At 40.0% G+C, this 25,275-nt stretch overlaps 1 protein-coding gene across 5 annotated transcripts in view; it reads right to left on the reverse strand.

Annotated features, from left to right (window-relative positions):
• Nucleotides 1-25,275, reverse strand: part of OSBPL9 (oxysterol binding protein like 9) — a 253,106-nt gene that overhangs the window by 84,413 nt on the left and 143,418 nt on the right. For 2 of the 5 annotated variants that reach the window (XM_053693485.1, XM_053693484.1), the window contains exons 5-8: nucleotides 9,007-9,102; nucleotides 8,070-8,117; nucleotides 6,889-6,918; nucleotides 5,430-5,480 (exon numbers count right to left, since the gene is read on the reverse strand). In XM_053693485.1, coding sequence (XP_053549460.1) covers nucleotides 5,430-5,480; nucleotides 6,889-6,918; nucleotides 8,070-8,117; nucleotides 9,007-9,102 — 225 coding nt within the window. Of the gene's footprint in view, nucleotides 1-5,429; nucleotides 5,481-6,888; nucleotides 6,919-8,069; nucleotides 8,118-9,006; nucleotides 9,103-21,641; nucleotides 21,659-22,720; nucleotides 22,868-25,275 lie in introns of those variants that run through there. The other 3 variants (XM_053693488.1, XM_053693487.1, XM_053693486.1) reach the window with 3 other exon arrangements.

Here is a 25,275-nt window from a genome sequence, read left to right on the forward strand (position 1 = left end):
GCAGATCAGAAAACAGTTAGACCGTTTGTCGAGATACAAACAGACTTTAACTTGCCCAACCAACATCATTTTGCTTTCCTACAGAGTAGACACTATATACAAGGCCTCTTAAGGGCAGGGGACTTGCCAGACACTAATTGTGAAATTTACAGACTACTGACACTGCACAGAGGGGGGATGACCTCAATCTCACACACCTACAAAGCTCTTCAGAACAAGCCCAACAAAACCACAAGAGACCACCTCCAAAATAAATGGAATACGCTGCATGGACAACTGACCCCAGATCAAATTATTGAACAAAGTGTACTGAAAGTGAGGAAAGCATCATTGTCTAACGAGATCAGGGAATCACATACAAAATTACTACACAATGCATACATAACACCTAGACAGTTTCACAAGTGGAGTTCTGAGACATCAGGGTTATGCCCAAAATGTTCACATCCTGACCCTAACATTAACCACATGATATGGCAATGCCCGCGACTCCAGAAATTCTGGGGAATGACGCAGAGATGGGTGGAGAGACTTACAGGGGAAAAATTCGACCTGACAATGACTATGCTGATCTTGCTGCACTCACAGTCAGATCCACAGAACCACGCTAAATTCATCCATAACGTAATACTATTGGCTAGAAAACTTATTCTCAAACAATGGATGACACCCGATCCACCAACTCTAACACAACTCAAAATAACTGTACAAAGACAAATGACATATGAACAGATTGACACACAAGGAGACGTAACAAAGCGAACCCAGCACTTTCTGAAAAAATGGGAACCCCTGATTTGCAGCCTAAATCTCCTACATCAGAGACAAATAATATACCCATTTAAAAACTCAGAGTTTGTCCTTGAAGCCCAACTTAGGGGACAGTGGAATATTTTTTAATTATTAAATAACATACTCGTATTCGACTAATTGACTCAGATTAGATAGACGGTCCTGACCCTGGGGGGGCGCCTCGGGGAATGTAAAAGAAGAATAGAACTCTGGAAATAGTAGAGAAGGGATGTGATGAAAATGCAAAATCTTAGACTCTGATGCCAATAACATGAAACAAAGACTTACCTCCTTGGCAAAGACATTGAATGATATAAGGATAACCCATTGCCACATTATTAAGACTGTTGAGTACCTTGCATCAAATCGCAATGTGGCATAAGACTTTTTGCTCCTTAATTGATGAGCAGCGAAGGAAAGAGATAATGTAATAGATAGCATGGGGGGTAATGCTCATATGGGCTTGGATAGGCTACTAACGGTATTTTAGGAGATGGAGAAAGTGGAAGGAGGATGGAGGAAGTAAACCGTGGAAATATATTGAAAATGCCAGGGTGGTTGGAGTGACAAATCTGTATTGAGCATTGTAAAATTCTAACTGTTTAAGATGTTTGTTATTGTGACTGGTCCTGGAAATAAATAAAAGATTTAAAAAAAAATTACATGCTCTATCTGAATCATAAAAGTTTATTTTGGCCTAGACTGTCCCTTTAACGTAAAGGGACAGTAAACAGCAAAAATGTTATGGTTTAAAAATATAGATAATCCCTTTATTTACTCCCCAGTTTTGTATAACCAGAAATATTATTTTTACCTCTGTAATTACCTTGTATCTAAAGCCTTTTGCAGACTGCCCCCTTATTTATAACATATCCCCAATAGACTGCCTCCTTATCTCAGATCTTTTGACAGACAGGCATTTCAGGCAATAAGTGCTGACTCCTGCTTAAAACCATGTAAAGTATTCCTGAAGGTCACATAATAAAAAAACGCCAGACACTGTAAAACTTATTGCGAGTCTGTTTTTTTTAATCTTCGATAAATCATCAGCCTCATGAAATGCAGACTATTCTGTCACTGTTATGCTTGTTTTGTAGGACACATATCGCAAATGCAGTCTTCCTATTTGTAATAAAACATTTTATTTGTAATAAAACATATTGGGCTGTTTTTTTCAATGCAGAAATGACTCGCTGCATTTTGTAAAAAATTAAGAAATTAATAAAAAAAATAAAAAAACACAATTATATAAATACACATTTAAAAAGGTACACTAAACCCAATTTTTTTCTTTATTGATTCAGATTGAACATGCAATTTTAAGCTTCTTTCTAATTTACTCCGTTAATTCATTTTTCTTCGTTCTCTCTTCTCTCAATCTTTATTTAAAAAGCAGGAATGTAAAGTTAAAGGGACAGTCTAGTCCAAAAAAACTTTCATGATTCAGATAGAGAATGTAATTTTAAACAATTTTCCAATTTACTATTATCACCAATTTTGCTTTGGTCTCTTGGTATTCTTAGTTGAAAGCTCAACCTAGGAGGTTCATATGCTAATTTCGGATCTTTTCCAGATAAGCCCCGCCAGTAATGCAAAAAGTGCACGCGGGAAAAGTTAAGCCCCGCCACTTTTGCCAGCAGATCCAATTAATGCACGCACGCTCTGCACGCTACGCAACCGGAGTTCCAGTCAACAAAAGAAGGAAGGGGAGGCTGCTTAGTATGGGAGGAGAGGCTAAGCAGTGTTTAGGATATTATGGTAATAAATACACTAGCAGAGGGATACATTGGGAAAGGTGCTTTATTTTCTTTTACACCTGCGTGTTTTCTTTTGTGCGTAGCAGTTTGGGAAGGCTGATAGCTGATGTGCCGAGTGACAGACCACACAGCAAGTAAGAGACACCAAACTTTATTAAAGTGACAGCTGTAAGTTTTTAGAGTGTTTAACTTCCACCAGAAGCGTGAATTTTATAAGTTTTTTTTGTTATGTTAAAATGAACACAAAAAGAGTTTTCTTTTTTTTTTGTATGTGTGTGGCATCTTTTATTCTAAAACCTGCAAGTTATATTTAACTTGTTAGAGCCTGGTGCAGTGGTCACTGGGATACATGTTCTTGTAAAACAAAGGGTAAACTTGTAGATTATTTTCTGTTCTACTTGTGTACAAGCATATATTTTACATTGAATTAACCGTTTTTGGATAATTTGCCTAAAGCGTGCAGTTTCTCTCATACCACATTACAGCAAGCGGCTGATTTAAAAGTCTTGGATCTTTCCAGATATTACAAGTTTCATATCATGTTTTTTGGGGCGGCGGGGCTTAACTTTTTGGCGGGGCTTATCTGGAAAAGATCCCTAATTTCTAAGCCCTTAAAGGCCGCCTCTTCTCTCATGACATTTTGACAGTTTTTCACCACTAGAGGGTGTTAGTTCATGTGTGTCATATAGATAACACTGTGCTCATGCACGTGGAGTTCAGGTGAGCCAGCTCTGATTGGGTAAAATGGATGTCTGTCAAAAGAACTGAAATAAGGGGGCAGTTTGCAGAGGCTTAAATACAAGGTAATCAGAGGTAAAAAGTGTATTTGTATAACTGTGTTGGTTGAGCAAAACTAGGGAATTGGTAATAAAGGGATTATCTATTTTTTTTTAAACAATAAAAATTCTGGTGTAGACTGTCCCTTTAAGAGCCGGCCCATTTTTGGCTGAGAACCTGGGTTATGCTTGCTTATTGGTTTGCTAACTGTATCCACCAATAAGCAAGCACTATCCATGGTGCTGAACCTAAAATGGGCTGGCTCCTAAGCTTTAAATTCCTACTTTTTAAATAAAGATAGCAAGAGAACGAATAAAAATTGATAGTAGGAGTAAATTAGAAAGTTGCTTAAAAGTGCATGCTCTATCTGAATCATTAAAGAAAACAAATTGGGTTTAGTGTCCCTTTAAGTCAAACTGCACATTAAGGTAAAATCCCGTTTTACTAAGAGTCTAGGCCGCAGCTGCTACGCGGGATGTCACACTGCCCAGAAACTAATAAAGCCAAAAGGGCAGCAACTTCATAGCTTAGTGCCAGAGTGAATCAGTAACAGAATTTGCACACTGCCTGAAAATATCAGGGGGTTTAAATCATTTTTCCTTACATTCCTCACATTACAGTTGTCTGCTGATTTTTCTTACACACACTCATTGCACTACATCTTAAACAGACATTGTGCAAAACATTTTTCTTTGCACACATTTTTTGAAGGTGATGCACTTATAAAGCCCATCTGGGAGTGTTTTTATAAAAATGTATAGTTTTGCTTATTTTTTTTAAGAACATTGTGCTGATTTGTCAGACTCCTAACCAAGCCCCACCGTGTCAGATGTATACACGCGTTTACAGACTACTGCTGACTCCTGTTTATGTTATCTGTCTTTTTATCTGCAGGGAAAGGGGGGGGGGGGGGAGTGTCTGGTCTTATTGCTTCCCCAGGCCCTTTCAGTGGGTGTCCCAGACTACCTCATCAACAGTTCTAAATTGGGAGCTTCTAAGTTTTTAAAAGGTTTTACACTGGATTTTTAGATCAGTACCTGGGCATATTCTTTATAGTAGTGCCTATTACATGCAGTTATATGAAACTGGTGTATACTGTCCCTTTAAGAATAGGTGTGAATGCAGGACAGGATATCCTGTACAACTGGCTAAGATACATTTATTAGGGTTGTTCCCTTCAGTTTTATTTGGACATTAAATTATATTTTAGACATGTAAATTGTGGGTTTACGGATAGAATATTTTCTTTGTCTCTGAGAACAGTATCTTTTGGGAGACTGTATGCCCATGTTGAGGATTTTATTTTTACAGTATACACTGATAAAGTTACTTGATCATTATTTAGTATTTTTTTACCTTTGTTTGTGTCTTGTTAGGATTTATATTTAGCCTCTGACTTTTGTTTTAAGGAGTGGTTACAGATGTGTCCAGTTAGCATGAGAATCTCCCTCTGAGGAAAGGGACAGTAAAATCAAAATTAAACTTTTAGGATTCAGATACAGCATGTACGTTTAAACAAGTTTCCAATTGACTTCTAATAACAAGTTTGTTTTGTTCTTTTGGCATCTTTTGTTGAATGGTAGACCTAGATAGGCTCATAGAGGCTCAGGAGTATGCACGTGTCTTTAGTATTCTATGGCAGCAGTATTTTGAAACATCATAGTGTTATAAACTGTTGCAAATGCTACTGCAATTAAGTTGTTAAAAAAACACATGCATACTACTGTTTAGGTCTACCATTCAACAAAGGGTACCAAAAGGATAAAGCAAATGTGATACTTGAAGTAAATTGGAAATTTGTTTAAAACTGCATGCTCTATCTAAACCATAAAAGTTTAGATTTGACTCTACTGTCCCTTTAAGAAACCAGACTGCCATTCTCCACTTCCTTGTTGTCTATATAAAGATCTGTATTCCTCGGCCATTTAGAGAGAAATTTAAGGATCAAAACCACATCTAACAAATCAGGAAACCTTTCTGTCCACACTCTTGAAATAATTTCAGAACTTTTCTTTTCATGTAGAAACCTTTTTACTTCTAAATTACATCATAAACAAAAATAACAGGTCTCCTTTGTGACAGTGACAAAAAAATAGCGTTTACCTTGGCAATCTGCAGCAAGACGATACAGTGTTTGATGGACTCTATCATGCTCTGTAAAACAAGAGAGAAACTTATTATAACGTTCTTTATTTATATAGTGACAACAAGTTATACAGAGCAGTGTACATGACACTACTGAATTTGTATCAACTGGGGAAGCAGAGAGAGGAGGATTAATAAGAGTCCTCTCATTGTAAAGACATTAAGATATCTATTTCCTCTTGTAACTGTATAAATATATGCTGTGCTTGCAAAACAAAACCTCAAGGTACGGCTATTGTACAACATGTCCTTGTTGATAAAGAAACATGTTTTATTACGGTTTAAAGGGACAGAAACGTGTGTTATTACGGTTTAAAGGGACATTATAGACTAGATTTTTCTTTGCATAAATGTTTTATAGATGATCCATTTATATAGCCCATACGTGTTTTTTAAATTTATAGTTTTGCTTATTTTTAAATAACATTGCTCTGATTTTCAGACTCCTAACCAAGCCCCAAAGTTTTAGGAGAATACTGATGTATACATACTCCAGCTTAATCCTGTTCATGTAAAGGGTCTTTTCATATGCAGAGGAAGGGGGGAATGTCTGCTTTTTCCCTACTTGCAGTGGGTGTTCCAGTTACCTTTTTAACAGAGCTAAACCTGGAGCTTCTAAGTAAGTTTTTAAATGGTTTTGTACTGGAATTTTAGATCAGTATCTGTGCATATTACTCTTTATAGTAGTGTTTATTACATGCAGTTATAAAAAAATTGGTGCATACAGTCCCTTTAATGTTACACAATTCAATGCAGTAACAATGCATGTCCTACTCTCCATGTGTTGTAACAGTCATGTGAGAAAGGCTCATAATATGGAACTTGCTTTGTGGCACAGATGATGTGCCGTAAAACTATAATTCTACTTTAAAATATTCTTCTGGTTTTAAAAATAACAGTCAACACCAGAATTTTTGTTGTTTTAAAAGATAGATAATCCCTTAATTACCCATTCCACGGTTTTGCATAACCAACAGTGTTATAATATTACATGTTTTATCTCTGTAATTACCTTGTATCTAAGCCTCTGCAGACTGCCCCCTTATTTCAGTTATTTTGACAGACTTGGAATTTAGCCAATCAGTGCTCTGTAAATTCACGTGCATGAGCTCAATGTTATCTATATGAAACACATGAACTAACGCCCTCTAGTGGTGAAAAACTGTCAAAATGCATTTAGATTAGAGGCGGCCTTCAAGGTCTAAGAAATTAGCATATGAACCTCCTATGCTTAGCTTTCAACTAAGAATACCAAAAGAACAAAGCAAAATTGGTGATAAAAGTAAATTGTCCCTTTAAGATTAGAGAATGGAAAAAAAAAAAAAAAAAAAAAAAGTATCTAAATGTTTATTGATGCTTTCTTAAAAAAATATAAATAAATTAAAAAAGCACAAACGTAATTTGTACTGAAACTTACACATGTGGTGTCTTTGAGATTTTCAATTTTCTGCAGAAATAAAGGAAAATTAAAAATGTTGAGACTGAACCTGAACTATTTCCCTCTAAAGACAGAAGATGGGCTTGTGTCACCATTATCCCAGACTAACACTGCATGCTCTAGTTTCCCTCTGTGTGGCATTTAGCATTTCATCCCTCTGAACTGTACTGATGCACAAACTAATTAACAATACAAGGCTGGGATCTAAGGGAAGGTTCCTGTGCGTTGATCATATACAGAGGTGACTCTCACAAGGTCACTAAAACATTAAAGGGACAGTCAAGTCAAAATTACAAAATTCCATGATTCAGATAGAGCATGCAATTTTAAGCAACTTTCTAATTTACTCCTATTATCAATTTTTCTTTGTTCTCTTTCAATCTTTATTTGAAAACGCAAGAATGTAAGCTTAGTAGCCGGATCATTTTTTGTTTAGCACCTGGGTAGTGATTGCTGATTGGTGGCTACATTTAGACACCAATGAGCAAGCGCTACCCAGGTGCTGAACCAAAAAATAGCCGGCTCCTAAGCTTACATTATTGCTTTTTCAAATTAAGATAGCAAGAGAAAGAAGAAAATGTTTTAATAGGAGTAAAGTAGAAAGTTGCTTAAGATTGCCTGCTCTATTTGAACCGTGATAGTTTAATTTTGACTAGACTATCCTTTTATTATATGGAACTACTTGGTCCCAACACCATTTTTTTGTTTTAAATGCCTGATTTTACATTTGACCAATATTGGCTCTTTTTACACACGCAGGGTATAATCCCACAGCATACAGATATGCTGACGTTCTTAGGCACAGCACGAGTAAAAGCCAAACTTGTGCCAGATACATACACCAGTGGGCATTTCGTTATGCTCTGGGATCTACTTCAAGGAACACGTGAAAAGAGCCGATATATTATAAATAGTATAGTTAAGTACAAAAGGGAAGCAGCAACAGTCATTGGTCTAGGGCCAAATAGCCCCATTTATACTAGCACATTTATATTATAAATCTTTTGCAGAAATGTACAACAAAACTACCACAGCTACACCCATCTAAGCCGCCGCAATTAGTGGTAATAATTATACAGCAGACGATAACCCAATTAGTCCCAACTCCAAAGACCTAAAAACTAGCTGCTGGTAAATACAATTACAGAACTAGTACTCACCTTTCTCTGTTCATCATCTTTGCAGTTTTGTATTTTGTCATCAAACAGCTGTAGTAAAAAAGCACAAACAGATCCAGTTAAACAGTGCGGCAGCACCAGGCTCTGAATCGCTGTTCATTTCATTAGAGACCACCCTGCAGGCTAATCATGTGTTCATATTTTATAATATAATAATCATCCATCACAATCGGAATAAAAACACATTTTTGTGACTAGTGTGTGTGTGTTTGCAAATTGTTACCCTCAGACTCTCAAAAGGTTAAAACATTAAAAAAGATGGAAAAAAAATACTCCTAATCAATGAGTAATATCAAATGTTTTAAGAAAAGGTAAAGTTGTGAAGAACTATACAGATTTAAGCACAACTGGAATCCAAGCCCAGTCACTTACCCTGCCCAGTATAAGAAGGCACGTTTACTGGAGACTGCACCCAGTTCTTTGCGCCAGATTTGTCTCGGCATTGCAAGCTAATTGCGAATAACATCCCCATGTGACAAACCATGGTAGACTAGTGATCCATATAATACGGGGTCTCACTAAAAACACCTGTACAGAAGGACAGACAGCAGGTGCCCTTTGGGAAGTTGGGGTGTGCACCTCGGTGTGTGCTTATATGGAAGCATACAAACGCTTGCTTACTGAAAACAGAGTGGAGTGAAAGTGTACATCTAAAGTGACTAAACCCCATCAAATAGGCTGTTTTACTGCGTACTACGGGGTGTCCATTGGCAGGGCAGGGATCCCAGAAGAGGGCATGTATGACCCACAGGGCAAGAAGCCTGCAGGGAAGCAGCCTGTACCACACACGGCTGCCACCTACACCGAAAGAGATTGTAAAAATGAATCCAGGAGGAAAAAGGTAGCAGGATGTTCCCTATAATATGCTCAGCTGGCAGAACAAGAGATTTTGAAGCAAAAGGAGTTTCAGACAACTTACCTTTACCTGGTCTATTAAGATCTGTAGGTAGGCATCAGACTCTGCAAGTTTCTTATCAAAATCCTGAATGCTTGGAACAAAGCCAGAGTCCAAACCCTGCAAAATCAAACACAACATTTAAACCCCACGCAGCTACACAAATAATGTGTATGATCTACAGAATCGCTAATTACAATAATGTCTAACTGGAACTGAAAATAGCCAGCGTATTGCTTACATTGCACATTCTTCATATCCCTCCTCATAAGAGACAAAACTTCTGCGGTAAGACTAGCATCTTCTCTCAAAAATACATTTGTGCGTCTATGGTCAGCCCCGGATTGTAAAGCATGCATAAATTATCGCCCGTCAGTTTCTCACTACTTAAAAAGGGACATAAAACCCCAAATATTTATTTCATTATTCAGATAGCGCTTACAATTTACTTGTATTATCCAATTTATTTTGTTCTCTTGGTATCCTTTGTTGAAAATAATCATTAAGTAGGGTTAGGAACTGGGAGCAAGATGTTGATTGGTGGCTGCACGTGTGCCTCTTGTCATTGGCTTATATATGTGTTCAGCTAGCTTCCAGTAGTGCATTGCTGCACCTTCAATAAAGGATACTAAGAGAATGAAGCAAAATTGATAACATAAGTAAATTGCAAAGTTGCTTAACATTGTGTACTGTATCTGACTCATGAACGAGAACATTTGGGTTTCAATCCCTTTAAAGTATTCACTCCTGCTATTTCTCTAATCAGCGAAACAAACACGTAATAAAAGTATTTCCATCAAAAAGGTAGAACAATTATTAGTAATTTTCATTTAAACGGTAATATATAGTGGTGTATATTATATTTTAAACATCAGATTTTTAGCAGTCCGGGGGTTAGAAATCTGCAAGTAGCATAATTCCCAAAAATAGACAAAAGAAGGGGTCTAGATCTAGCAGCTAAATTGCCATTTTCCTGGTTTGAAAAATAATATGTATCTAAAAATCCCAGCTCAAAAAGCATTAAACCAAGCCCAGGGTACACTGCTCCTCAGACAAGATGCAAGCCTTGCTTTTGTGAATAGCAGAAATGACAGCGCTATATATAATTCTATCATTACTCGATACTTTACTAATCTGACCCTTAAAAGGGAAACTCAAGTCAAAATTAAACTTTCATGATTTAGATAGAGCATGTAATTTTAAAAAAACTTTCCAATTTACTTCCATTAACAAAATGTGCAGTCTTTTTATATCTACACTTTTTGAGTCACCAGCTCCTACTGAGCATGTGCAAGAGTTCACAGAATATACCTATATTCATTTGTGATTGGCTGATGGCCGTCACATGATGCAGTGGGAGAGGAAATAGATGTTTTTTTTCTGACTAATTTCAAAGTTATGTCTACTACTCATTTGGAGTTCAGACTAAGTGCTATTGCATTGTCTTGTTATCATGCATGAGTTCATTATGCAAATCTACTGTATTTACTGGTCCTTTAACAAAAACTGAACAGTTTAGCTGCACACTGGCACATTTGGACAAAATTCAACAAACAGAAAAAAAAATAAAGAAAATGCATCAAGCAGAATCTAAGCCACTTCCAATAAAGTCACAGTTAAAAAGGCAGCAAAATTAAATCATATGTTGCAAACAATACAATAATATAAATACTTGCAGCCTCCACCATTGTTTTCATATTGGAAACCATTTGGAGACAAAACCAGACGGTTGTTGTAACTTATGCCTTTCTACCATTTGAAATATGCTTGCAGAAATGTAAATATCCCATACACTGTACAGACTGTCAGCTGCTGTTGAGATTTACTTTCGATATGAAATCATGCAGAGCTATTGTTAGTATAGGGCTGGATGAAAACACTGAGTGCCTTTAGTAAATACACACTCAGGTGAGCAAACATTCACAAAACTGGAAAGCCAGCCAAAAGTTTCTTGTTGCCAAGCAGGACATGGATTCATTTGTACACATTAACCCTTGATGGTACCTCACGAGTATTACACATGGGGAACTTGCTACTCTCATCTCACAATTTTTCAGCTGGTCTCACACAAACATCCAGTCAAGGGTTTTATTTTAGTGCAGAGAGAAGACAGAGCAGATGAATGAGGTTTTATCTGGGATGCAGAGATTTGCAGCTGGCAGTAAAGAAGGTATTTATGTGTGTTTTTATACTGTCACTGATTTCAGCACGTACAACGCAGTATCCAAAACCACAACAATCTAAGAAATATCAGACCTTTTGTGCCAAGTTCAAATCTAAGTCTGAATCCGTAGGCACCGCAGAGTTTGTGCACAAACGTGTAATAAGTAAGGGATTGTCAGTGTAGGGCAGTGATGCACACATGATCATCACATACTGTATATAAAATAAATCTTTAGGCACCGCAGTTTGTGCACAACGTGTAATAAGTAAGGAAGAGATTCCCATTGTAGAACAGTGATGCCCACATGATCATCACATACTGTATATAAAATAAATCTTTAGGCACCGCAGTTTGTGCACAACGTGTAATAAGTAAGGGATTGCCAGTGTAGAACAGTGATGCACACATGATCATCACATACTGTATATAAAATAAATCTTTAGGCACCGCAGTTTGTGCACAACGTGTAATAAGTAAGAGATTGCCAGTGTAGGGCAGTGATGCACACATGATCATCACATACTGTATATAAACTTAATCTTTAGGCACCGCAGTTTGTGCACAACGTGTAATAAGTAAGAGATTCCCAGTGTAGAACAGTGATGCCCACATGATCATCACATACTGTATATAAAATAAATCTTTAGGCACCGCAGTTTGTGCACAACGTGTAATAAGTAAGGGATTGCCAGTGTAGGGCAGTGATGCACACATGATCATCACATACTGTATATAAAATAAATCTTTAGGCACCGCAGTTTGTGCACAACGTGTAATAAGTAAGGGATTGCCAGTGTAGGGCAGTGATGCACACATGATCATCACATACTGTATATAAACTTAATCTTTAGGCACCGCACAGTTTGCTCTTCTATACCCAGTAAGGGACATGCCGGTCTGGTAGCTAGGCTCTTCTATATCCAGTAATGGACATGCCTGTCTGGTAGCTAGGCTTGTCAATATCCTGCAATGGGAATGCCGGTCTGGTAGCTAGGCTCTTCTAAACCCAGTAAGGGGCATGACAGTCTGGTAGTTAGGCTCTTCTAAACCCAGTAAGGGGCATGCTGGTCTGGTAGCTAGGCTCTTCTAAACCCAGTAAGGGGCATGACAGTCTGGTAGCTAGGCTCTTCTATACCCAGTAAGGGGCATGCTGGTCTGGTAGCTAGGCTCTTCTATACCCAGTAAGGGGCATGACTGTCTAGTAGCTAGGCTCTTCTATATCCTGCAATGGGCATGCCGGTCTGGTAGCTAGACTCTTCTATATCCTGAAATGGGCATGACAGTCTAGTAGCTAGGCTCTTCTATACCCACTAATGGGCATGACAGTCTGGTAGCTAGGCTCTTCTATACTTAGTAAGGGGCATGACAGTCTGGTAGCTAGGCGCTTCTATATCCTGCAATGGGCATGCCGGTCTGGTAGCTAGGCTCTTCTATATCCTGAAATGGGCATGACAGTCTGGTAGCTAGGCTCTTCTATATCCTGCAATGGGCATGACGGTCTGGTAGCTAGGCTCTTCTATATCCTGCAATGGGCATGACGGTCTGGCAGCTAGGCTCTTCTATATCCTGCAATGGGCATGACAGTCTGGTACCTAGGCTCTTCTATATCCTGCAATGGGCATGACAGTCTGGTACCTAGGCTCTTCTATATCCTGCAATGGGCATGACAGTCTGGTACCTAGGCTCTTCTATATCCTGCAATGGGCATGACAGTCTGGTACCTAGGCTCTTCTATATCCTGCAATGGGCATGACAGTCTGGTACCTAGGCTCTTCTATATCCTGCAATGGGCATGACAGACTGGTAGCTAGGCTCTTCTATATCCTGCAATGGGCATGACAGTCTGGTAGCTAGGCTCTTCTATATCCTGCAATGGGCATGACAGACTGGTAGCTAGGCTCTTCTATATCCTGCAATGGGCATGACAGTCTAGTAGCTAGGCTCTTCTATACCCACTAATGGGCATGACAGTCTGGTAGCTAGGCTCTTCTATACTTAGTAAGGGGCATGACAGTCTGGTAGCTAGGCGCTTCTATATCCTGCAATGGGCATGCCGGTCTGGTAGCTAGGCTCTTCTATATCCTGAAATGGGCATGACAGTCTGGTAGCTAGGCTCTTCTATATCCTGCAATGGGCATGACGGTCTGGTAGCTAGGCTCTTCTATATCCTGCAATGGGCATGACAGTCTGGCAGCTAGGCTCTTCTATATCCTGCAATGGGCATGACAGTCTGGTAGCTAGGCTCTTCTATATCCTGCAATGGGCATGACAGTCTGGTAGCTAGGCTCTTCTATATCCTGCAATGGGCATGACAGTCTGGTAGCTAGGCTCTTCTATATCCTGCAATGGGCATGACAGTCTAGTAGCTAGGCTCTTCTATACCCACTAATGGGCATGACAGTCTGGTAGCTAGGCTCTTCTATACTTAGTAAGGGGCATGACAGTCTGGTAGCTAGGCGCTTCTATATCCTGCGGCAATGGGCATGAGGGTATGGTAGCTAGGCTCTTCTATATCCTGCAATGGGCATGACGGTCTGGTAGCTAGGCTCTTCTATATCCTGCAATGGGCATGCCGGTCTGGTAGCTAGGCTCTTCTATATCCTGCAATGGGCATGACGGTCTGGTAGCTAGGCTCTTCTATAACCAGTAAGGGGCATGACGGTCTGGTAACTAGGCTCTACTATACCCAGTAACGGTGGCTCTTTCTAGTAACCAGTATATGCCACACCCAATAACTGCAGCAAGTCTAGTTGTATGCCATCATGTGCAGCACAGTATCACAGCAAGAAACTGCAGGGCATTGTCCTCAGACAGAGGCCCAAGCTGGTATTAAGTGTCCCTGATACCTAGGCATGAGTTGGCATTAAGGGACCCTAAAACCTAGACAGAGGCACAAGCTGGCATTAAAGGGACAGTTTACCCTAACATTTTCTCACCTTTAAATTGTTCCCAATGATGCATTTTACCTGCTGGACTGTACTAAACTATTTACCTTCATAGCAGCATTTGAAATGGTTGATTTTGTCTGTGGTATCACTACCTTTACTAAACGGTTCATGAAAACACCAACTTTTTCTTTCATGATTCAGATAGAGCATACTTTTTTAAAACAACGTTCCAATTTACTTCTTTAATCTAAACTGCTTTGTTGTCTTGGTATCTTTTGTTGAAAAATATACCTACTTAGGCTCAGGAGCAGGGAGATTTGTTCAGCTAGCTTCCAGTAGGGCACTGCTGCTCCTTCAAGAAAGTATAACAAGGGAATGAAGCAAAATTGATAGTAGAAGTAAATTGGAAAGATGTATGCTGTATCTGAATCATGAAAGAAAAGCTTTGGGTTTCATGTCCCTTTAAGTATAGGTTATCAAAAAAAAAGCTGTGTAAACATAGCTAGCAGAAGAAATTACACTCCCAGTGGGACGTAGGATAGATAAGCAATAACATGTTTATTTCCAATTGTTTTTTCTAAGTATTGGGATTTGGCATACCAATATAAAATAAATAAGGGAGTATTTGTGTAGAGAAAGTAATGACATAAGGATTATCTGACTTCCCTGCAAGCTCAACCCATTTTGATGGGTTGTGGTATCAAAGAACAAAACCAGCTATTTAATTTATATTGTTAAACCTAAAGAAGCAATTTCTTATAAAATGTATATTATGCAGCTAGTATAAGTTATTGAAAACAAATTAAGGGAAAAACTATTTTACAGTATACTGTCCCTTTAAAAGGGACGTTAAACACTAAATAAATGCTAGATAGAATGATGCAGTCAAAGAAAAGATTAGTTTGAGAAAAAATATGTAGATGCATTTTTTAAAGTTTAATTAGCTGTTTAAATATTGACAAAAGTGTAACATGAGTAGGCAGCCAATGGTTGTGTGGAATATAACCGTGTTCTGCACTTCCATTTCTAACAGGAACTGAAAAGCTCACAATTTCAGAAGGGAATTATGGGAAAGGGGGCAAAATAAATAATGAAAGTATATTGTAGAGTTTTTTTGTATATATATATAAATTATATCTATATATAAATTATATCTATATCTATCTCATTTATCATTTTACATTTCCATCTCAAAGTCTATAATGCCCCTTTTACATAGAGGCACAAGCTGTCATTAAGGGTCTCCCCAGTGCCCGGTACTAAATTCTGCTTTACTTTAAGAGGTTGCATTAAAGATAACAATGTTCCCTAAGTCCCAAATGCACTGCTATACAGCCACCTCTTTTGCATGGAAGGATTATCACAGACCACATAATTACTTGATACAATCCATCTATAGCTGAAGAGCAGGATTCTGCTTCTATGGCATAAGCTGACAATATAAGTCTACAATCTAGTGAAGCTGTGCACACTGTCTGTGCCTTTATAGAACACAATAACAATAGAACTCATAACTGCAATATCTACATAAATCCCAAAAAACAAGCACTATCAACTATTGGTGAACGGATAATTCCCTGGGTATAATCCAGCACTAGTCACATGATGTTTACAAACAGACTGCAGATTACACAGGTCTCAAGTCCAAGGTACCTGGATATCTCCAAAGTGGTAGAGTGTGTCTGTGTGTGTGTATATATATATATATATATATATATATATATATATATATATATATATACACACATACACAGTACATACACACACTTACAGTATAAATATATACAAATATGAGATTATATCATTTTCAGCACACTATATCAAATTATGCGGTTACTACTGTAATTATTGTCATGCCATGTTTATTGTACCTAGGTTTAACAGACTGGTTACTACTTTCTTTTACTGGTAGTATTCCGACTGGTTCATATGTGAAAGTGTTTGACATATTGTCAGTCTGGTAAGGAAGTCAGTTTTTGTGATAGGTTTGCTTAGTAAATATGGTTATATTGGTTTAGTCCAGAGTGCACTGGTATGTTATAATATACCCCACTCATCTGCGAAGGCTTTTTACAAGATTTGAGCGCATCTGTGGGAATTTGTGTTCATTCAGCTAAAAGATTATATGTGTGAGGTCTGGCACTGAGAATAATTACAGTAGTAATTTATTGGACGAGAAGATTTGGCTAACAATCAACATTCCAATTTATCCCAAAGGTGTTCAGTGAGGTAGAGTCTGTGCAGATCACTCGAGTCCCCAACAAAACTCGGCAGACCATGTCTTCATGAAGCTTACTTTGTGCACAGGGGCACAGTCATGCTGGAACCTCCCCAAACTGCTGCCACAATGTTGGAAGCACCCAAATGTCTATGTATCCAGTAACACTAAGATGACCCAACACTCAAACCGATGCTTGGCATTGTGTACACTAATGTGAGGCTGGTGTACAACTGCTCAGCCATTGGCATTGTGTATGCCGATGTGAGGCTGGTGTACAACTGCTCAGCCATTGGCATTGTGTATGCCGATGTGAGGCTGGTGTACAACTGCTCAGCCATTGGCATTGTGTATGCCGATGTGAGGCTGGTGTACAACTGCTCAGCAATTGGCATTGTGTATGCCGATGTGAGGCTGGTGTACAACTGCTCAGCCATTGGCATTGTGTATGCCGATGTGAGGCTGGTGTACAACTGCTCAGCCATTGGCATTGTGTATGCCGATGTGAGGCTGGTGTACAACTGCTCAGCCATTGGCATTGTGTAAGCTGATGTGAGGCTGGTGTACAACTGCTCTGCCATTGGCATTGTGTTTGCGGATGTGAGGCTGGTGTACAACTGCTCAGCCATTGGCATTGTGTATGCTGATGTGAGGCTGGTGTACAACTGCTCGGCCATTGGCATTGTGTTTGCTGATGTGAGGCTGGTATACAGCTACTTGGTCGCATTGGAAACCAATTTCATAAAGCTTCTGACCCACAGTTCTTGTGCTAATGTGGCTTCCAGAGGCAGTCTGGACCTTTATAGTAAGTGATACAACATATGACAGGTATTTGTATGCTCTATACAAGAGCTTTCCAAACTTTTCATGTTGGTGACACACTTTTTAGACCTACATCATTTTGCAACACAGTAATTCAGTTGTACAAGCAAACAGGAGGTTAAACTAACTAGTTTTAAGAAATACGGACACATACATAAAATATATAATTACAAAAAGTATTTAGAAGTAACAGTAAGTATGTGCAAGAATTAAAAAATGTTTAGCACCAATAGCTTCTTACTATTTTAATGGGATGTATGAGGTTGATGGGATGAACACAGTTTCTGAATATTTGGTGGAATATTAGATAGACACTCACATTTCATCATCAAGCATTTTAAGCTTCAACTTCCTATCCATATATCAAGAGCAGGAGCAGCAATGCACTACTGGGAGCTAGCTGGAAAAAAAAAACTGACTTCAGCTTGGCGTTTAAGCTGCTGCCCTCAGAGCTCTGCGAGTCCGACTGACTACTGCCCGCGCTGCAAACACACTGCTGTCTCACTCATCGACTACACGTGCAGTCACGAGCCGATTGAGGAGACTACACGTGAGGAGACTACACGTGCAGTTAGGAGCCAATGTGAATAGTTTCAGTTCCCGCTAAGCTGCACCATTAGGTTAAAATGATCTGTGACACACTAGGTATCAATCACGTGTCAACTACGTGATATGTATAGCAGGCAGGAGGAAAGTCGGAAACCAAACAAAAATGTAAAAAAAAAAAAATTAAAAAAAAAAAAAATGTGCTGAAGCAGGGACACACCTACACACTGCCGCTGACACACTAATGTGTCACGATACACAGTTTAGAAAGACCTGCTCTATACGCTTCAGCACTAACTTACCCACTCTATGTGTTTGTTTTTTTAGTGCTCTACAACTTTGTGCTGAGCTGTTGTTAATCCTGGAGGCTCAACAATAATTGCACTTACAGTTGATTGGAACAGATCTAGTAGGGCAGATATTGCATAAGCCACTGAGCTCTTCAGTAAAACCCATCTTACTACTAGTGTTGGTCTATGGAGATGTCACGACTATCTCTGGCTTTAATTAACCTATTAGCAATGGGTGTGGCTGAAATTTCCAAATGTAATTAGTAATGGTGTCCACATACTTTTAGCCATATAGTGTGTGTGTAAAATTATATTCCCAATAAAACACAGAACATTTCAGTGGATTGCTATGGTGATATTACCTGTAAGGGGCATAGTGAAGTGAGTGTGCGTTAGCAAATGCACGCAGCACCAAGTCTTAACAGTTTACTTATAGCAGTAATTGATAAATCCCAATATAAAAGAAGCCATCAAAATTATAGCTGGTTCCTGAAGCTGACATCCGTGCATTAATCTTTAAAGGGACAGTCTAGTCAGAATTAAACTTTAATGATTTAGATAGGGCATGCCATTGTAAACAACTTTCCAATTTACTTTTATCATCAAATTTGCTTTGTTGTCTTGGTATTCTTAGTTCAAAGCTAAACCTAGGTAGGCTCATATGCTAATTTCAAAGACATTGAAGGCCACCTCTTATCTCTATAAATACACTGTTTTGCACAGCTAGAGGGCGTTAGTTCATGTGTACCATATGGATAACATAGTGCTCATGCTTAAGTTACCTAGGAGTCAGCACTGATCGGCTACAATGCAAGTCTGTTAAAAGAACTGAAACAAGGGGGCAGTCTGCAGAGACTTAGATACAAGGTAACCACAGTGGTAAAAAGTATATTAATATGAAGCTCTCAGCATTAAAGAAGTTGTACACCTTTAATTGGTCTCAACATAAGATCAAGCACCTGGGAGTGTACCTCTCTCATAATATATCCACTATTTTGGAGGCTAATTTTTACCCCCTACTACGGCATTTTCAAGAGAATGCTGACAAGTGGAGTGTTCCATGCATCTCCTGGTTAGGACGCATAGCGGCATTCAAGATGGTCTTACTACCTAAACTCACTTACCTGTTCCGCTCACTACCCATACCAATTCCTAAAACTCTTATTGGTAAATTCCAACACATATGCAATACATACGTTTGGAGGAACAAACATCCTAGGGTAGCCACGAGAATAATGCAGCAGCCCTTCCACAGCGGGGGCGCAGGCACCCCTAACTTATTCTATTACCATGAAGCCTCCAGAATGGCCCACATCCTCCCATGGAACGAGATCACAGTCCACAGTAAATGGCAGATACTAGAACAGGCCTCCCTCCCTGGCCAGCTTAGATTAGCAGACCTCATATGGGTACCTAGACATGTCAGATCCTCCTACAAGATTCAGAACTTCATTGTTCTGCATGCGCTGCGCTTCTGGGATAGAATCCGCTCATTGCCACAAATTGCCCCTCATCCCTCCCCTATCCACTCCCTCAAGGGCTTGCTAGCAGCTCTGAGGGACTCGCATCCATACTTGTGGCAAGTCCAAGGCATAAAGTGTATAGCTGATTTATTTCCAAGCGGGCGTTTTATCAAGACATCGGACTTCCTCTCTAATCATAACCCTCCGCAAATCTTACGATTTGAGTTTTGGAGGCTTCGTAGCCTACTGAAGTCATGGGGCTTCCTTGACAAGCCGTTACGTGAACCTACTAATTGGGAAAAGAGATGGGCCTCTGCCATTAAGACTCCCCGGGCTCTATCAATCTCATACAGAGATCTAATAAACCCTCCCACTTTCTTCAAGTCAGCTCATATCATGTCCTGGGAAAGAGATCTTCACTTCCATGCTGAACAGGACAACTGGTCCAAAGCAGCCGCACTCACTAAGCGGGCGCTACATTGCATCACTCTACTAGAATTATACATTAAAATTTGCACACAATGGCACCTCACACCGTTGAGACTTTTTAAGATCTCATGCCTGAACTCCCCGCTGTGCTGGAGGGATTGCGGGTTGGTGGGATCGCCAGTCCATATCTGGTGGGAGTGCCAAGCATTACAGCCCTTTTGGGCGGAGATTTCGCATAGATGTACACAACTAGACCCCCTTCTAGGGACCACCCCACAGACCCTGCTCTTCCATCTAGACATTAAAACATCGACAACACCGACAGACCTTCTTAGCATTTATTTGCTTACTGCGGCTAAGCTATCAATAGCCAGACTATGGAAACAGAAAACACTCCCAACTTGGAACGATGTGGTTAGAATAATGACCTACTTGGAACTCATGGAGGGTCCGATTTTCAACCAGCAAAACAAATCACTTTTACACGCACAGGTGTGGGAGGTCTGGGAGTCACTCAGGTAGATTATAAGGGAGGGCCAGGAACCAATGAAAATATTCCAGGCCCATCTTAACATGGCAGGCAGGGCGACTTTCCTCTTCGGAGCTAGAGGTCCTTGCACCCTACAGCCTATCCTACATTTCTCTTTCCTCCTCTTTCCCCCAAACCCCCTTTTTTTTTTTTTTTTTTTTCCTCTCTCCCCCTCCCTTTCTCCCCTACACCCGTATCCCCATTCCTAACCCACTCTATCTCCCCTTTGGCTACTCTTGTCGGCAACTAGCACATGATACAAAATGATACGTTTTATATATTGTGCTACTTTGCTCATATAATTTAAATTGTATATAAAATGAATAATGTGGTTTCCTAAAAAGACCCTTTAGAGGTCTAATCTATTGATGACATACCTACTTGAACTCTTGAGACTACAGCATAATAAAGCTATGAGAGGCCCCCTGGGCCCGAAATGTAGGTACTCTGTAATGATTGACAAGTATTACTCTCATGTCTTGTTTTTCCTTTAAAAAAAAAAAAAAAAAGCTTAGACATAATGTTACCTTTGATTATTCCTTGTATATGCATATGTTTTGTAACCAAATTTATGTTAGCATTTAATGCTTGTATACCGGTATTAAACCACAATAAAAATTATTTAAAAAAAAAAAAAAAAAAAAAAAGTATATTAATATAACAGTGCTGGTTATGCAAAACTGGGGAATGGGTAATAAAGGGATTATCTAGCTTTTTAAACAAAATTATGGAGTAGACTGACCCTTTAATTTACAGTACACAGGATGTGTGTCTGCTATACGACACATGCATGTACGTGATAGAGTGATGAGATGTGCAGATTTTTGAAAACCTCAGGAAAATGGTCACTATATTCCCATTTACAACCCCACAAGCTGTAAACATATGTTCTGAACCAAGATGGACATTGCAGGGCAGGATGGATGTCAAATTTTCAGAGTAAAACTATACAACACAATTCAGAAGCAGCAGAGAGCAATAAGCAATGGAGAGGGAGACTGTGTAATATAACATAATATTTTTCAAACAAATGGGAGCAAGAGGTAAAATTTTACGATATTAGGCTCCCTGGCAAAAGGATTCACTCCACAAACTCACTTGCAGTATCTCTCACACCTAAGACATAACTCGACCCCACAGGCTCCCACAGTACAACATGAAAATCACTGCCTATTAATATTTTAAGGTAATTGAAAGGATTCCCCTGCAGCTAATGTGTACACCCTACACCCCAGGCAGACATGGGCATGTCCCTGCATACAGCTGATCTGTGATAAAACATATACATATATATGTATAGCTAAACATACCTTACACAGAACCCCAGGTCAGTGAAGCAGATCGAGCGTACTGAGCTGGTGCAGTCACACGTTTCACCTTTTGTCAGATAGTTTGGCAGACTGCCATACTGTGTTTATTTATTATTTGACACTTCCTTCTAATAACAAAAACTGCTCTTATGGTCATTGGCACTAATGGATTGTGAAACTCTTGTGAGTAAGAAGTGATCACTTCCCATATCTGGATCCCATGACTGAGAAGCTCACCGATTTCACAGGCTCTCATACAGCGGCTTTTGTAGCCAGGAGCATAAAAAGAAACCACTTCCTCTAAACAGATCTAGGCGGAAAGCAACAACCTAGAGACATAAATGTTTATAATACAGTTATAACCTGGAAATAGCAATTTTTAGCACCTTCTAGAAAAACTTCCGAACCCAAGTAACCCCAGGGGGGGTCACTTATAGCCAATGGTTCTCTGCCCTGATATGTAGGCAGGTTTCTGGAATTCCCACATTGTACCCATCAAAATTTGAGCATCCCTCAAGAAGCATTATATATCTGTCAAACCCCCAGTTACTGTCAGCATACCTGCATTGCCCCCTGCCCAAAACCAACCAACCCCTTGTTATTGCTAGCAACCACCTGCTCAAAACCAAGCCTATCTCCAGTAAAGCCCCTGCCCTCGAATTGCCTTTAAAGCCTGGCCCATTATCAACTAAGCCCCAGGTAGAACAGAAATCCCAGCTGATTGCCAACCCAACCAAATCACTTACCACCCACACAAATGATAATGCCCCTCTGGCATCTGGTTTAACAGCACCCTGACTAAACGTGACTTTAGCTTCTGTATTTGCTCAGTCACACAACTAGATCATCAGCAGCAATCAGTGCCTTAACTCGTTAGCTGCCAAATAAAAGCTTTAGCATTGTAATCAACAGCTGCCAAGTGTACCCGCAGGTGGGCACAGATCTGCCATCTGCACTGAGCATTTCACCAAGCATTTAACCCCTTGCTTGCCAAGGACATCTGATGCGCAACACACAGCAGCCAAAGTGTGTGACCGTTTAAAATCCCTCTCACGTTACCCACAGAAACTGACACTCACTGTGCCGCTCTCCCGGGCCATGCTCACATTTGTGTCGTACTCTGGTCCGGAGCCGGTCAGTCCCGGCCCTGCCCCGCAGCGCTCATTGGCTGAATACAGCAGAGCGGTCTTCAGACCCCGGGGCGGGGAGAACAGGAAAAACTGTGACCCTGGGGGCGGGGAGGGCAGGAAACACCGTGACCCCGGGGGCGGGGATAGCAGAAAAAAACAATGACACGGGGGCGGGGAGAGCAGGAAATACTGTGGTGACTATCGGTAGTATACAATGAGTGAAAGAGTGAAGCAGGATTCACGGACTCAGAGTAGACAATGCTACGCTACACAAACACGTGAAATCACATGACCGTGACATACAAGGACTCGCACAGCTCAGTCTCTGGCTATAATTCCACACACTGCAAGGACAGTTACACATATACTGACCCCTAAACCTCCTCACATACTGACTTTTACACCTCACATACTGACACACTGACTCTTACACCTCCTCACATACTGACTTTTACACACACACACTTCTCACATACTGACACACCTCACATACTGACTCTTACACCTCCTCAAAGACTGACACACAAACACCTCACACACTGACACACACAAATTTCTCACATACTGACACACCTCATATACTGACTCTTACACCTCCTCACACACTGACACACACAAACATCTCACACACTGACACACACAAACATCTCACATACTGACACACAGTGGCGTCACTAGGGGGGGGGCGGGGGGGGGCGGCCCGCACCCGGGTGACACCATAAAGGGGGGTGACACCACCACCAGCTGTGTTAGTAAATAGTATTTGATTTTGATTGTATTTGTAAATGTTATGTTACTGTTTAACTTTTTATTTCTGAATAGTAAGTGATTGTGTGGCGTTGTTGTATTACTTAACTTCTTTAATTAATGTAATATAGTACATGGGGGGGGTCCGACTCCGTCCGTCCGTGTGAGTGACCCAACCAACGTATGTAACCGTGACGTCAGTGACTGACTGTGATCAATCTACTGCTCCAACTCCATTAGACTAGACTCACTCAGTAGAAAGGAATCAATCATCACTCTAGTCGGAGGAGCAGGGGCAGGACATGCAGCCACAGACAGACGGTCACGTTCCTCAGCAATGTCTGGCTGCTGACACAGTCACAGTGACTCACATGCAGCACCACCCAGTAGGAACGTGACCGGTCCGGAGATGAACAGGGCGCAGGCTAAGTCGGGGGAGGAGCAAATAGTCACAACACTAGTGACTGCGCATGCGCAGGACTCAGGAGGAAGACGACGTCACTATAGAGAGAGCGGGAGCAGCCGAGAGCGGGACGACGTGCTGCGACACAACTGTAGGCAGCAGGCAGGCTGGTAGGGCGGCAGCAAGCGCCAAGTGAAAGTGAACCACGTGAAGCAGAAGTAACTAGGGTAAGTCACTGTCTGTCACTGTCAGTGTGTGTCATCATTCATGATCTCAGTGCTGTGTGCGGGGGTGTCAGATGTCCATGTCGGTGTGTGACAGTCTGACTGACAGTGATCATCATCTTGATCTTCTTCTATTTCTTTAGTAATCTGTCTGATCTATTCTGAGATCAGGTGAGGGTGGGGAGGTGGTCTGGTGGTCTACACGGTATGATACACTGAGTACTAGTACTAGTAATCAGTAGTAAGCCTGGCCAAAAAGTCACACAATCGATTGAAATTCATTCATATTTACAATTGCTTTATTGCTTACAACAATGTGATTGTGATTTGTGTATTCATTATCATTTTCTTTTGGGCAAGCCTTTAAAATGTAAATATTACTATGATCACATTGCTTGAAAGTTTCAGTAAGTAAGTGTAAGGCTGGCCCTTTAATCTTATCAAATAATTGTTTTGTTATCAATAATCCTTCCTGGGAAAGGCATTTAACCAGTCAGTAAAAAAGAAATCTCTCTCCCCAGAGGCACTGAATTGTGTTTCTGTCATTAGGTTGCATTGCACTTCTAGAGGATTTTAAAAATCCTCTGGAAGTGCAATGCAACCTCCAGGAAGGATTATTGATTTGATAACAATTATTTAAAGGGCCAGCCTTACTGAAACTGTCAAGCAATGTGATCATAGTAATATTTACATTTTAAAGGCTTGCCCAAAAGAAAATGAATACACATTGTTGTAATTAATTATTGTAATTGATTCAATCGATTGTGACTTTTTGTCTTACATACTGATTACTCAGTGTATCTTACCGTGTAGACCACCAGACCACCTCCCCACCCTCACCTGATCTCAGATCAGAGACAGATTAGAAATAGAAATAGAAGAGAAGATGATGATCACTGTCAGGAATTAATATTATACTCATTAAAAGTCAAATAAGCTTAAGGCATTCTTTTTAAATAGTTGAAACTTTCAGACAGTGGACATAAATCAGACATACATGATGATAAATGAAGATCACTGATGTTAAAACCCAAGTCCTTTCATTCCCACTAACCTGAAGATTCCCATAGAACCAACTATTCAGACATCTTATAGTGCAATTCAATGCTGACAGGAAATTGTTAAATACC

This window comes from Bombina bombina, chromosome 10 (assembly GCF_027579735.1).
Source record: "Bombina bombina isolate aBomBom1 chromosome 10, aBomBom1.pri, whole genome shotgun sequence".
NCBI classification, from domain to species: domain Eukaryota; kingdom Metazoa; phylum Chordata; class Amphibia; order Anura; family Bombinatoridae; genus Bombina; species Bombina bombina.